The following is a 14,790-nucleotide window of genomic DNA, read 5'->3' as shown; positions in this document are numbered from 1 at the left end:
GCTTATTCTGACAGCACAACACAACAACAACAACAACAACAACAACAACAACAATAACTGCAACAACAACAATGGCTGTTTGCCCTAAGTCAGCATCAACATTTAAAGCGGACTGCAAAAATTTATGAGCGTAGCAAACGAAGTCGAGAGTTGGAGTTGAAGTCCAAGTCATGGGCTGGCATTGCACTTTCGGTAAGACCACAGAGACTGCTATATCTTCAGCTCGTTTTCTGCAATAGCAGCATCGTCATCAGCATCATCGTCAAGACCATCATCATCATTATCATTATCATTATGCACAGTTTTTTGTCTTGTGCTTTTTGGTCATTTATTTTTGGTGCTTGCCAATAATGTGGCGCATTTCAATTGTTCAAAATTAATTTGTTTCCGTTTGTAATTAAATTGCGAATTCAGCTTTCCTTATTGTTGTTGCCATTGTGTTGTGGTTGTTCTTTGTAAATTGTTGTTGTGCAGCACTACGAATCGGGTCAAGCAGCTGAGCTGACCTTAATCGCAAGTTGTGCGCAATTTTATTTTATTTTTAGAGTCACTTGGGTTACCTTCAAAACCCATTCGAGTTTGCCAACATACAGATAAATATTGTTTGTATTTCTCGACTTGAAGTATTGGCCAATCATGGCCCAAGATTTACACCAGCATTTCTTTCGGAGAATGTGAAATCCGAGCCAAGTGCGTCCATTTCAATCCAACTAATGCCTCACCCACCTTGCCAGGCGGATTGACTGTCTACTTTTTTATGCCCATAAATGTGGCTGATTTTATTGTGAATTTCTTGTCAATTCATGAACTTTAATTGCCAGTTGTTATGAGCGGCTTAGACACTGGTGTGTCTGGGCCCAGCTCCAGCGCCAGTGGCCAATACTCTGCATGATGTATGGCCTGCGGCAAACCTATCTCTCTCCCTCTCGGCGTCTCGGTCGCCAACGCCGTTGCAGTCTGCCCATATTTAACTCTCTTCCTACCGGCCTGTCTGGTCCAACGATTGATGTGCTTATGCAATGCAACCCTTGCCCCAGTCTTTAGTTTTTAGTTTTGCAACCTTATCGGCCTTATGCGCATCGCTGGCTTTGAAGTTCAGTTACAGGCACGCAAATATCAGAAAGCAATGCGGGCTAAATAGCAAAAACAATTATTAATGTTAGCGAAGGCTATGCTCAACTAGTAGATACCCTAGTAAAAAAAAACAGAAGTTGCGAATTGAACAAACCAACTAAGAAATGTTTAGGTTAAGATATGAAATCAATGGAAAAATCTTATTTAATAATCGAAATAATACTATCAACAATCTAAAGCTACGATACTGTGCAGTTCTTATCGATAATCAGGTGCGATATATAAATTATCGAATCCTGATACGATAAATTAGTTTTAAACATAAGCTATGCCCACCTTCGTTATTCTAATTTAAATACAAATTCCCTCCAGTGCAGAGCATTCAAAAACTCAACTCTTGTGAACTTTGTGACCCTGGCCATGTGCCCCCTTACGCCCACACAAATGAAAAGTCAACACACCAAGTGCAACAGCGAAATCGCGAGGCGAAAATCCGCTTTCGAATGAAATTAAAATTTTTATCATTTTGCCTAAAAATGTTGCTGCATGCAAAAGGAAAACAAAAGTCGAAAGCCAAAGCCGACAACGAAACACGCAAGAGTTAAGCGCAAAATGTCGCGGCGCGATAAATTGAAACGCCGTAACGGAAATGAGCGTACGAAGGTCCTTCGGCGAGCACGCGGGGTCTGGCGTGTGCCCAGCCCCAACCCCGAAAACCCAACGATACGAAACAAAACTCACTTTTTGAGGACCCGAAACAAAAAAAAACAAACAAAAAAAGTTCATTTGCCGCAGTCTAGACAAAAATGTTCAACTGCAATGGCTAGAATAGGATAGTTTAGGGTAAGCTACCCCACAGCTGTTGGAGTACAGAGCAGGGGGTAAGGTGTGACGTGGCTGCCAAAAAGGACATTAAATCATTCAGCACGTAAAAGCCAGCACAATGGCCAAGGGTCTACACCACGGTCGAGGCCAGACAAGCAAGGCTAACAAATTTTTGGAGTGTATCTATAAGTACGTGTATCTGTGCTGTGCATATATATGTATATATTGTATCTGTGTGTGCGCTGCGCCAAATAATAGTAATTTGGCTAATTCAAAAATTGCAGCTATCGACGCGTCGTTGTTGTTGTTCGTTTGCTTCTAGCCATGAACTTGAAAATGAAAATGTTGAAATTGGTTTTTTGTTCAGCTTTTTGCTTCTCTACCTTTTCGGGCTGACAAAGTGAAAATTAACAACTATTCTTGTTATTGTCGTTTTTTTTTTTTTTTTGCATTTAGTTGTTGTAGTTTTGTGTGTTGTTGTCATTGTTTGTGCTGTAACAAAAAGCCAAGCTCAATGCACCGAAACGTTAATGCCCTTGAATATCTTCTTGAATATAAACAAAAGAGGTTTTTTTACAAAACAATTGTTTAGCTGATTGTTGCTATGGTTATTAAATGATATAGTGGCACATCGAGGGTTATTTTTTGCATGATTTTAGATAGCATTTTACTGCATATTCAACGCACTCAAAAAAGTTTGGCTTGCCAAAGTTTGTTAAATATATAAGTTATTTAAGATATGCGCTGATTTTTGCTCCGTACTCAAAGAATGTCATGAAACGCATGTTTCAACAACTTTTTTGCAAACACAAAAAAATGTGCGTTTGTATTTTCGAAATATTTTCAAAATAAATTGTTTGTTAACATTTTTTAAGCTAAATTAATAAATATTTTTTAAATTAATCTTGCCATGTACATTTTTTTAATATTTTTAATTATTTTATTAAAATTTTCTTTTGTGACTCTTAAAGATTCTGACGCAGCCAACTTTTGGCTCAACCAACTGGTTTCGAAAGTGAGAATACCCTGTGCTAATGATTTCAAATAATTGTTAGGTCAGTTTCAAAGGGGCGTATGAGTAATCAACACACGTTGTTCATTACCCATACGCCCAGTGGGCTGGCTAGATAGACAGACAGAGAGAGAGAGAGAGAGGGAGAGAAGAACCGAATGACTGGCTGGTGAGCCAGTTATAAAGTGTTTTTAATGATCAAATCGCCGGCCCAAGCAAACAATCTTTGTGGCTTTAATTAAAGAGCAACTGCAGCAGCGGGGCAACAAAATTTGCATTACCAAAGACCGAACAGAAATTGTGTAATTGAATTGAATGCAGATGCAGCAGCAGCAGCAGCAGCAGCAGCAGCGGCGGCAAGCTGGAGCAGTTTTTAGCAGCGGACGCTTAACAATGCGGAAATGTGGCTGACTAGTCGCTAACTGCGTCTGCAGTTGGTTCAATTGAATTATTATGCAATTAGCAATTAGCATAAATTGAATCAAAGAGACTTAAGAATGCCAAAAGCAGCAACAGCCAGCAGCATCAAACACTCGACTAGGTCAACCATACATCAATTGCACAACGGGGTGCGTGCCGGGGTGAATATGTATAAATGTATATATATATATATATTGGCATGTACGTACATCAAGGTAACATCTATCGAGGCATCTGCTAGACGGACTGTTGTTTGCCCATTTGGCGCAACATTTTGTCAGGCAAATAATGAAAATTTGTTTCAATGTTGATATTTGCATTTTGCAATTGAGACCACATGGCACAAGAACACAAGACATGGAGCCAACTGAACTCAAGTGCCTGTGATTTCGTCATTCCACTCTGTATGCTGTATGCGGGCACGAGCTGCTTATTCTTCTTCTGCTTCTTCTTCTTCTGCGGCTCCAGCACTTTGGCATTAAACAATGCTTGAACCCAGGCAACAGCCTCCTCGAGTGCATTTGTATGTTGTTAAATCGTAACAGCAATCGGTGCTAGCCAAAGGCGCTGCGTCATGGGCCCATGAGTTCTTAACCGTAGGGAGTCAAAGTCCAAGATGCGAACGCGCTATAAATAGGCAAACAATAATGCATCTGGCAAAAAGGCAGAGCGCTGCACAAGATGCCGATCTGCGGGGCCAACAAGCTGTAAGCAATCTGGCTTAATCATGTGAGAAACGTTCAAAGCACCAACTAACCGGGCCAAAAACAACAATAAACCAAAAAGCAAAACATAACAGAATGCAACCTACAACAAAACCCAACTTGCAACAACTTTGCACACACACACACACACACAGACAGTTAAATCAAGTTTTCTGCAAAGATGATGACGACGACAACGCTGAGCGTGTTCTGGCCAGGTCTTGCATATGACTCAACCAGCTCTTACGGCCATATACAAACAATAACAAAATGAAAGATGAGTTAGACAAGTCGAAGATGCGATACACTTGAGAAGTTAGTACGTCAGCTAAGGCAACTACTTGGCGCGTGATTGTCTGCTAAGACTCTGCTTAGAAATTCTCAATTTGAAAAAGAAAATGTTCTTTATGTAAGTACTAAATAAAATCAATAAAGGTTTATCAATAAAGTGTGCCTAAGGATAGGCTGTCTATCTACAACATATAAGTCTATAAACCAATAATCTTCAAATCTTCAAAAGCTTTGACGGGCTATCTAAAATAGATATTTATATATGTGTGTACCCCTTTTCAATTATATTAGAATCGAATAGTTAAATACATACAACAGAACTACAAAAACATTTGCTTAAAGTCCAGCCAAAACCAAATTCCAACCGAAATATAAATATCAAATATAAAAATTACATAGAAGGGAGCCAATCCTATGGTTTGTCTACCCATTTTTGCTAAATGAGCATCTTTTAAGTTAAGAAATATATAGAAATATAAATTAAAATTAATAGATTAATTTGGAATAGATAGTGTTAAGAGTTAAACTCTATGAAGCACCAGATAGATCTGGAAAACCAAGTTCTCGAACCGAATCTTTAGACAGGTAGCTGGTTCGAAACTTTTACTTAGCCAGTTTTAAAGTGTTATTATTGAATTTTTATGGATTTTGATATATTTATTGATATATAAAGAATCCAAATTAAAATTTCTATCAATATTAGAAACATTTTCATATTGCACAAAGTTACTTTTTGAGCAGTTCAACCAAAATATTAGCTCCTATTATAGCTCCAAGCAGCAAGGGCAATACGGTGTCTTTGTGACACACGAGTCTTAGTAAGGCGTTCAAAATTTAAGCCTGTTGGCTGGATGCTGGCAACTAGCAACTGTCTGCTGAGAGGAAATGCCGTTTCCTGGAAATGCGCTGAGCCAGGCTGAGCGGCTCTTCGAGCTGGTGAGTCGCCACGGTCAGGAGCTTAAGCGCAGCCAGGAATCGTATGAGTAACACTCTGTTGTTGTTGTTGTTTTTTTTGTAGATCAGAGTGTGTGTGTTTGTGTTTGTGTGCATGTGAATCACAGGAAACAGTTCCGAATAAGCACATGTGGATGTGAAAAAGTTGGGAAATTCGTTTACTGTTGTGAGAACGAAAGCGAAACAAGTGAAGCAAGCGAAACGCTGGAAAATGGTTGTGGTGGTAAGAGGCATAGACCTCTCTGGCAGTTGCCCCAAAACAGCCCTCGGCTAATTAGGCGGCTCGCATGAGTTGTGCGGGCGAGAGAATAGTAGGACGCCACAACAGCAACAGCAACAATGAAAAATTGCTTGCTTCCTGGGCAGAGCAATAAAATAAAAAAAAAAAGAAGCCGAAACGTGAACAAGAAAAAACAGTACAAACTTGTTCATCTTCAGCTAACGAGCCGCAAGGTGGGTGTTGGGGCGGTGCAAGGTGGACAGGTAACAGCAGAGATAAGTAAGTTGGAAAAGGCACTGGCAAGTGCAAGTGTAACAACAGCTGCTGGGGTGGGTGTAGGCCGGCCAAGACAATAAACAAATAAATTACATGAAAGCGGCTGCCACAGTTTTTCTGTTTTTGTTTTTGTTTTTGTTGCAAGACAAATGTGCAACGCCGCACGAACTGTGCAGCAATGTGGCATCCTCATTAACCCAGACTGCAAAAGAGTCTGCACTGCGCTATCTAACCCCTGTGCGAAGCTCCTGTATGCATCGCTGTGCTGAAAGTGAAAGTCATGGCGCAAATTGTGCTTGCAACACCAACCCGTCAACCCGCCAACCCACCACCCCGTGCGTTGCTGCAACAATCCGACAAAGTCCAAAGTAATTGGCCAGTTGAGCTTATGGGTTAATTAAAACGCCAGCCACGCACTTTTTTTTCTCCACATCTTTAATGTCTCTATAAATCCATCGGCTATAACTCAATATGTATGTAAATATTTGTGCGACCGCAAAAGCCGCAACGCGTCGCGACGCATCCGTGAGATGCCTTTGAAATGTTTTCATTTGGGGAGCAGAGCAGATCCGAGTCGAGTCGAGCGATAGATTTGCATTGGTTTTTGATTTGCTTGGCGCACTTTTCACTTCCATCTTCCGCATCGGCTCAAGCACTGAGCACTGAGAAAGTATAGAAAGCTGCTCCCAATGAGATTCAATAAATTTGCCAAGCACTGGCAGCCACTTAAAGCTGATAGCTATATTTAAGTCCAGCCGACGAAAGAGGAGGCTGCAGGCTGGCGGCTGAGGCGATGGTGGCCAGTGGCCAGTGGCAAGGCTTTTTTACTGGGTCAATCGGGTGCTCATGTAGGAGGCCTCAGGTGTACGAGTTTCTGCAAGTATGTGTGTGTGTGTGTGAGTTTCGAGAGGTGGGCAGCCAATTGGGTCAAATCAGTTGCCCAGCTCATTACGAAGCATTGATATACAGCTGCCGCTTCCGCTCCGGCTGCCACTTGGGGCAGCAATTCAAATTGAAATTTAATCAGCGACACTTGGCGACATGAGACGGAGACAATGCAAAAATAAAACCCAACACATAAAAAAAAAAATAGTTTAAAAATATATATGAGTTGCCACTTGGACACTTGGCCACTTGGCCGCTTGGCTGCTTGGCTGTTTGCCTGCCTGGCTGCTTGGCCTCGTCACGTGGGCATGACAGTTAACAAACCCTCCCAGACGACTCAATAAACTAGGCACTGGCCTATTGACAGAGCACCAACACTCACACACACACACGCGGCGCACAGATTGAGATTGTGCAATGGGTGGGCAAGAATCCGAGCCGGAGCCCCAGCTGGTCTGGCCTGACAGACCTTGCCAAACGGTAAATGTTGTAGTCATTTCTGTGAGCGTCTGTGTGTGTGGGTGCAGGGGGTTGGGAGCTGCAGGTGGCCGCAGGGGTGGGCTGGCTAACATTACCATAGCCCACATAAGTACATATGGAGTGCTCGCATGAGATAGCTGCATTGACATGCTCTGAATACGGGCCGCTTATTGTAAATGCTGCTGGTGCTGCTGTAATACCCTGTAAAGCATCATTAACATAAATGGGTCTCAGCGCTCTGAGCTTAAAACTGAAAAGTTCATGCACTGTATTTGGCTTTTGGCTAAGCAAAAGGAATTAGAATTGTTTCGGCCAAATATAGGGTATCTTACGGTCGAGCTCAGCCTGTTGTGGCCGCAGCACTTGCAGCAGCCGTTGTTGCCGTTGGCTTGAGAATGGCTTTTTGATTTATTGGCTTGTTTTTGCGCTCAGTTTCGGCTGCGACTGAAACTGAATTATGCAACCGGCTATAAAATGCAGTCAACCAGCCAGCCAGGCGCTATAAATTCTCGAAATGCGTTTTTTGGCTCACTGATTTTTCCCACAATTTGCAAACAATAATGAAAACTGCCGCAGCCTAATTAAATCAAATAAGCGCAACAAATAAAAGTAAAAACAAAAAACTGCAAGAAATCGAAAGAAAAAAAATATTGCTGCATGCCACAAGTGGCCGGCCGGCAACGACCGATAACAGCGGCAACAAAAATTGGCAGCAAAAAGGCAGCCAATTAAGGCCAATTTAGTTGCAGCAACGCCGTGCGGCGACACAAAAAATAATCAGTGGAAAAACGACGACGACGACGACGACAACAACAAAAACAATAACAACAGCAAATATGCACAAATCGCATGCAAATGAGAGCAGAGCAACAACCAAAAGTAACTTGATACAACCAACAACAACAACAACAACAAGAACAACAACAAAGATAGCAAAAATTATGTATGCGCAGATATTTGTAAAAATTTTCTCATTTTTTATTTTTGTAATACCTCTTGTTGCGGCCTGTGAGAAAAATGCAAAAAAGCATTCGGTTTGTTGTTGTTGTTGTCGTTCTCTTTGTAGCTGGCAACGTCATGCATGAGATTTTAAGCATATACACAACGCGTGCGATAGGGAGAGAAAGAGATCAGAGTGAAGCTTTGATATCGATAACGTGCTGCTCGACAATCGAGTGCAATCGAAGCGCTTTTGATTAATGTGACCAGGCGTTGACAACAGCAGCAACAACAACAACAACAGCTACAAGTGTGTCAGCGTCAAGTGCAGTTGGCGCAGTGAAATCTTTGTAGTTGTTGTTGCTCGTTTCAATAACAATTGTTAAATGCGACTGCGCAGCGCCGCCGGCCCAAGGCGGAGCGCGGCTTTGAAGCTGGAAAAACCAACAACAACAACAACAGCAGCAGCGGCAGCAATAACGGGTCTGTAACGAGCGGCGGCCTGAGATTTTTTTCTTATTTTATTTGTTTTGTTTTTGTTTTTTGTGTTTTTTTTTTTTTGGCATGTAAAAAGCCTCGCGCTGTGCCCATTAAGCTTTAACTGAGACCTGAGGCCGGCAAGTGCCCGTGGATGACCTTTTCGTTTTAATTCCAATTCTGATTGTTTCTTTTGTTGTTGCTGCTGTTGTTGTGGTTTTTGGTGTGTGTGCGCGCAGAGCCGCATCTAATTGTTAATGCAATCAGTTTAAAAACTCAAGTGTTCCAAGGCGCGGGTCACGCACTGTTGGTGCTAACAGGCGGATAGACATAATCTTCATAACAAAATGAACAATCAATTTGAGCAGGGCTCACACACACACACATGCACACACACGCACACCCACGCAGACAGTGAAGTTGCCAGACGCTGTCATTTCTGCAGGTGGCAAAGCTCCAACTCCCAACCCGTTTTGGTCAGGTAGCCCCCGATGCCGCTGATGCTGCACAAGAAGCAGAAACATTCGCACACACTTGTTCACTTTCTTCTTCAGCTTCTACTGCGTGCGTGCGTGTGTGTGTTTGTGTGTGTGTGTGTGTGCGTGTGCATGTGCCTGTGCAATAGCATCTCGACAACAAGCTGAAAGTAACTGTAACTCGTTGCAACTTTAGCTTACCTGTCCAGCGAATTAGCGATATGGCCGTATATATCTGTCGCTTTCAATTGCAATTGCAGTCATAGACGAACTTTAGCCCTGTCTCACACGCACACACCGCACAAACATGAAAGCGCGCGCGACGCGAACGTATCAAAAAAACACTTGCACAAATATTGGTACGTTAAAATAATGTCAAGACAGATGCCGTACGAAGCGCAGCGTGTTCTATGCAAAATGTATGCGGCGCGCGGTCAAATGCAGCGCCAAACGAAAGCAACAACAAAATGCAAAGCGAGCGCACGTCGTGTGCTCTTTGAAAGAGACGGTTACAGTTATAAAATGCAGTAGATACATCTGTAAACTCCAATGTTAAACTCATAATGGCAATGTTAAGGTGCTTACATTAAATGGTATTTTTTAGCCTTTAATCATGGGATTGCCAGACTTATAATTTACAGATAACTAAATATATTTCTGGGAGATATTTGTAAAACAATAGAATAGAAAACAAATCAAATATCGAATTAGCGTTACCTTATATACCGTTTGTTGTTCGCGGACTAGCCCTGTTAAATTAAAAGTTGACTGTTATTTAACAGTGTGGCAACGTCAATATACTTGGGTTTTGCGTCGGCGCATAACGTTCATTTTGGTGTGTGCTTTATCTTTCGTAGCAGAAATTTTTTCATCTCTGAGTGAAATTGTAACTAAAATATGTTAAAGTCGGAGGTACAGCACCAATACTGGATAACCAAGAAGGTCGTCCAGCGCAAGCTGGGCAGCAAAGAGGACAAGCACATAATATCCTCAGACGCTGAGCTGGACGCCAAAATCGAGGTGTTCAAATCGATTAGCGACACCAGCACGGAACTATGCAAAATCATTGACCAATATCAGGAGCGCCTGTGCATATTGTCGCAGGAGGAGTGCGTATTCGGGCGTTTCCTCAAGGAGGCGGGTAAACGCAGTAAAACGACGGGCGGCAGCATCACGAACGCGGGCAAGGCTATGTCTTTTGCAGGACAGCAGCGTATGTGCGTCCGTGTTCCGCTATTGCGCCTGCAGCACGAGGTGGACGTGTATCGTTGTCGCGCTGTCAAGGACACGGAACTAACTCTACAGACCATGGAAAAGGAGCGCACCGAATACCGTGCTGCGTTGTCCTGGATGAAGAGTACGGCCAGCCAGGACATGGACCCCGATACTGGCAAGGGTCTGGACAAATTTCGCACCGCTCAGGCTCATGTGCGCGCCGCCAAGCATAACTTTGACGGCTACTCCATGGACTCTATACAAAAGGTGCCCCAAATTTTCCGAAGAGCTAACTTAGTCTTCCTACTGAATTACGCCCATTCCACACAGATTGATTTGCTGGCCGCTGCACGCTGCAATATGTATTCCCATGCCCTGGTCGCCTATTTGGCTGAGCTGAAGAACTTTGCCCAAAAAGCTGCCTCCACCTTTCAGACCATTTCCAATGCGCTGGTCGTGAAGCCCAAATACGACTTTTGTGTGCTCAAGGAACTGTCCCAAAATGAGGGCGCCGATGCCCCGGAAACAGTGCCGCTTGAGACAGTCGACAAAGATCAATCTTTATTCTTTGCGGTATTTTGCTAGACTATAATAATAAGATTGTATGCAAACTTTATAATTTGTCTTTTTGTTTGCAGGAAGAATACCAAGACAAGCCAAAGTCCGAGTCGCAGCCGCCCGCAGAAGACACGCCCGCGCCGCCAAATGCTTGCGGTGACAACGAAACGTTGCTCATTGAGCTGTCCAAGCAGCTGGAGGAAAGTCCGCTTATTGAGGCGCCGCTTCTCGAGACGCCATTGCTGGACACCAGCAGCAATAGTAAATTCTGGGCGCGCATGTTTACACAGCAGCAGGCGCCCACGCCGAGCACCATCTCGCCCGTTGCTACGGCTGCGCCCAAAGCGAACAACAAACAGACACAGCAGAGCAGCAGCAGCAGCACCACCAGCTCCAATCCCTGGTTGGAACTATTTGCCGACCTGGATCCGCTGGCTAATCCGCAGGCATTTGATCTAAAATTAAGTGGCGGACGACGCGTGGCAGAGCAGACATAAAACTGGACGTTTGCGTGGATAGACTTGAGGTTTCCAGGACGCAGCATCTACGGCAGAGAAATATACGGCGGATATCGATTGGTCGGTCTATCGTTAGTATTAATAGTTTAGTTTTTCTGTCACTATCGATAGTTTTGGCCTTTTCACTGTCGATAGCTTTAGCTTTTCCACATGAAATGAGTTTGTCAATAAAGTACATTATTCTTTATTTAGACATTTCTGTGGAGACATGCAGCATAAAGTATAAGCTAAATTTTTGTAAGTTTAAGTGGAAGTGGATAAACAGAACTTGAGCAGAAATATCGATAGTCGCCATATCGATAGTTTTGCCGGTTTTGAAATGCAAAGCGGTTGAATGTAACTTTTCGCTAAACGTTCAAACTTTTTAAGGTTTATTTATTTAAATAAAATGTATATTGGACACAGCAGCTAGGGCAGAGGAGGGGAAGATTAGCAGTTGTTGTGCTGCCACTCATTTGACAGCCGCCTGCGCTTCCTTCTTAGAGTTGACCAGCTCGACGAGCTCCTTGACGCGACGCAAGCAATCCTTTTTACTGCGATTCGGTATACAGGCAGCAATGCAGTCCCAGCGATCGGGCGTTGTTGTCGGATACGTTTTAATTGCCTGCTCCAGCAAAGCCTGCTCCTCCTTTGTCCAAGTCTTTGATGCGACGCCATTGGTGGTCGGTGCGGGTGTAGCAGCTGGAGCCGTCATAGCATTGCCATTTTGCTTGGGCTCCGGCTGCTGCTGCTGCTGCAGATTACCCATATGATCGCCACCATTCTGTTTTACATTCTCCTTACTCTCCGCCGGAGATTCCCCGAGCGTGATGTCGTTTGTTGTTTGGACCTCCTTCTTTGATTTCTCGAAACTCTGGAAGGCCGCTTCATTGGCCTGCGTCTTAAGCGTGCTCTTCGAGTGGTCACTGTTCTGCAGCGCCTTTGCCTTGTTGAGCACATCGCGTGCAGTCACCTGACCGGAACCTGCACCACAATGCTGATTGATAAACGTGGCAATAACATCCCAGCGCTGTGCGGTGCCAGCGGGAAACAGATTTACCGCCTTGATCAGCAGCTGCACATTCTCATTGCTCCAGAGTTCACCTTTTTTCACCTCCTTAACGCCCTGTTTGGGCGTGTTGTTCGCCTGTTTCTTTTGCTGCGCCATGTTGAGCTCCTCCAGCTCAGCGGCAATCTTTTGCTCGGCGGTATGCAGCGCAGCAACAAAGGATTCTCTGCCCTTCGTTTCCATAGCCTTGTTGAGAGCTTGCAGCTCGGACAAACTGAATGTTTCGCATATCTTTTCGGTACCCTCCATGTGCTTCAGTTGATCCTTGTCGTTTTTGGCATAGTACTTGCAATCCTTTACCTTGTCGCGCAATGTTTTGCGCTCCTTTTTCAGCACCTTCTTCTGCTGCTCGCGCTCAATGCGTATCTGCTCGATGCGCTTCTGCTCGGCCTTATCAGCCTTCTCTTTGGCCAGCGCCGCTTCGCGCACCGCTCGCTCCTGTTCGGCCTTTTGGGCCTGAGCAGCATCCATTTTGGCGCGCTTGGCTGCCGCCTTGCGATCCTTCTCCTCCTGCTTGAACCTTTGAATGCGTTTGTCATTGTTGTAGGCCAAATCGACCAGGGCACGAATGCGGGTCATTTCTTCCTTCTTACGCTTGATGCGCGCCGCTTTGTTCTCTTTCTCGATCCAACGACGCTCGTCGCGATCCTGACCCTTCTCCTTGTCCTCCTCGTCCAGGTAGCTGAACTCGCGCCATGATTTGAAATCGTACCAGAAATTGTAAAAACGTTCCACCTCCTCACGTTTGGCATCCACCTCGCCAAATGGCGGCACATTTGACTTTTCGCTCCAGCGAGCATTCAAATTAAAATACTTATTAAACGAGTCAAAATAGTTACTCTCGATATCCGTTTGTGTGGGAAAAGCGTCGTCAAACTCGGGATCCACTGAGTCGTAGCTACGGCGCGTCTTTGAAGTGCCTGCAATAGATATTTATAAATACGGATATTAAACATATTGACAGCAAATTAGATCCAATTTATTTTCGCTGTTGTGATCTTAGAATAAGAATTTAATCGAATTCGATTAAGTGTAAAGGCTGAAGCTGACGTAAGAATTGTTTTAAGATATTAACAAGCAAATAGAGAATTCTGACGTAACATGGTCTAACAACAAATTTATCCGAAGCTGAAATACCCTAACTAGCAGAAACCTGATGTGTGATTTATTATTCATTAATATAGCTTTAAGATTGGACGGGCATGGTTCATCTGTTCACACTATATCAATTTATAATGAAACTTTAGTGTCTGCATTACTTGAGACTTCAAATTAACCATTTCAATATATCGAGATACAACAAATTAGGATCTTTCGATCTGCTGATCCGCTCTCATCTCTGGTAGCTAGTAAAACCTTCACGAAGACACGTCACAAAAACTGATTAATATAAATAACTAAGAAGTGATTTGAGATTTGCAAATAATAGTGATTTATATATACTATATCTTCCAACCTTGAACGAAAAACAAAACAACTATCTAAAGGCAATTCGATATCGACTACCTACCGAGTATTTCGTAGGCCTTTGTTATGCATGTGAAGTAGTCGTCGTCGGTAATAACCTCCTCGCCTTTGGCTTTCCGCTTGTCCGGATGATGCAGCAGCACCATCCGTCTGTAGGCCCGCCGAATATCATCATCGCTGGCTTCGTATCTGTGTGTAAAAAACGCGCAGTTAATACACGTGCACACGCACAAATACACACACACACACACACACTTGCTGGCGCAACACACACACACACGCAGCACGCACACGCGCGCGCACACACAGAAAGCTAAATAGAAACGCACCTCAATTTGCCAAGGCCGAGAACACTGTAGTGATCCTGATCCTTCCATTCCTTGGGATCAAGTGATTTGAGGTAGCTAATGTCGACATCCTCGCCAGCGCCCGCCAATTTCTCATCGGAATCGCTGCGCTCGACGCCGCTCGAATCGCCAATTTGGCGGCGTGCGTTAAAATATGCGCAACCAACGCGTTCGATTTTATGACGCGCTACCTTCAGTGCTGAGCACTCCAACTCTAGGCTGTTAGTCATTATTGGTGTGTGGGTGTGTATTGTGTAGCAAAAACTAATTGCTTCAAATTACATAAAGCACACTGCACTACCTCGAATTTTGTTTAGAAAACCCGAAAAGTGTGTAATTAATTCACTTCACTACCGCATGCTAGAGCTCAGTGTAGGCAAGCGACAAAAAAGGCATAGTTAAGTCCGATTGTCATTAAAATCGATAGGCACAAGGCTGAAAAGTCTTTTCCAACACCAATTTGGACGTCTGTCCACTGTGATAGCTGTATGTGGTGGCAGGTCGATTATTCAAATATAGAAACGAGCGACTCCAAATAAATCCAGTGACTTTTCGATGTGTGGAGAATTAAGACTTGAAGTAATTTATTGTTTCATTAAAACCT

At 43.7% G+C, this 14,790-nt stretch overlaps 3 protein-coding genes across 3 annotated transcripts in view; 1 reads left to right on the top strand and 2 right to left on the bottom strand.

Moving 5' to 3' along the window:
* Positions 1 to 9,537, bottom strand: part of ko (Stork-head domain-containing protein knockout) — a 55,598-nt gene extending 46,061 nt beyond the window's left edge. The window contains exon 1 of the mRNA XM_002047721.4: positions 9,235 to 9,537. The gene's annotated coding sequence lies outside the window, so the exon portion shown is untranslated. The remainder of the gene's footprint in view (positions 1 to 9,234) is intronic.
* Positions 9,538 to 9,698: 161 nt separating this feature from the next.
* On the top strand, positions 9,699 to 11,517 carry ICA69 (islet cell autoantigen 1-like protein). The gene is made up of 3 exons (XM_002047720.3): positions 9,699 to 10,515; positions 10,579 to 10,821; positions 10,887 to 11,517. The coding sequence occupies exons 1-3, from the start codon at positions 9,931 to 9,933 to the stop codon at positions 11,301 to 11,303; spliced, it is 1,245 nt and encodes a 414-aa protein (XP_002047756.1). The 5' UTR covers positions 9,699 to 9,930; the 3' UTR covers positions 11,304 to 11,517.
* Positions 11,518 to 11,661: 144 nt separating this feature from the next.
* Positions 11,662 to 14,576, bottom strand: LOC6623309 (dnaJ homolog subfamily C member 2). Its single transcript, XM_002047719.4, has 3 exons — positions 14,169 to 14,576; positions 13,883 to 14,028; positions 11,662 to 13,292 (listed from the first exon to the last, which is right to left on the bottom strand). The coding sequence occupies exons 1-3, from the start codon at positions 14,414 to 14,416 to the stop codon at positions 11,776 to 11,778; spliced, it is 1,911 nt and encodes a 636-aa protein (XP_002047755.1). The 5' UTR covers positions 14,417 to 14,576; the 3' UTR covers positions 11,662 to 11,775.
* Between the last annotated feature and the right edge of the window lie 214 nt (positions 14,577 to 14,790).

The sequence above is a fragment of the Drosophila virilis genome, chromosome 3, assembly GCF_030788295.1.
Source record: "Drosophila virilis strain 15010-1051.87 chromosome 3, Dvir_AGI_RSII-ME, whole genome shotgun sequence".
Taxonomy (NCBI): Eukaryota; Metazoa; Arthropoda; class Insecta; order Diptera; family Drosophilidae; genus Drosophila; species Drosophila virilis.
The sequence above is the reverse complement of the archived record's forward strand: the minus strand, read 5'-3'. Positions and strand labels throughout refer to the sequence as shown.

Bases quoted from the DNA above. Each gene is read 5' to 3' on its own strand.
- ICA69 (XM_002047720.3), top strand. From the start codon at position 9,931: ATGTTAAAGTCGGAGGTACAGCACCAATACTGGATAACCAAGAAGGTC. The intron at 10,516-10,578 runs GTGCCCCAAATT...CATTCCACACAG, and splicing joins CCATGGACTCTATACAAAAG to ATTGATTTGCTGGCCGCTGC. The intron at 10,822-10,886 runs GTATTTTGCTAG...TTTTGTTTGCAG, and splicing joins ATCAATCTTTATTCTTTGCG to GAAGAATACCAAGACAAGCC.
- LOC6623309 (XM_002047719.4), bottom strand. From the start codon at position 14,416: ATGACTAACAGCCTAGAGTTGGAGTGCTCAGCACTGAAGGTAGCGCGT. The intron at 14,029-14,168 runs GTGCGTTTCTAT...TTTTACACACAG, and splicing joins CTCGGCCTTGGCAAATTGAG to ATACGAAGCCAGCGATGATG. The intron at 13,293-13,882 runs GTAGGTAGTCGA...TATCTATTGCAG, and splicing joins AAAGGCCTACGAAATACTCG to GCACTTCAAAGACGCGCCGT.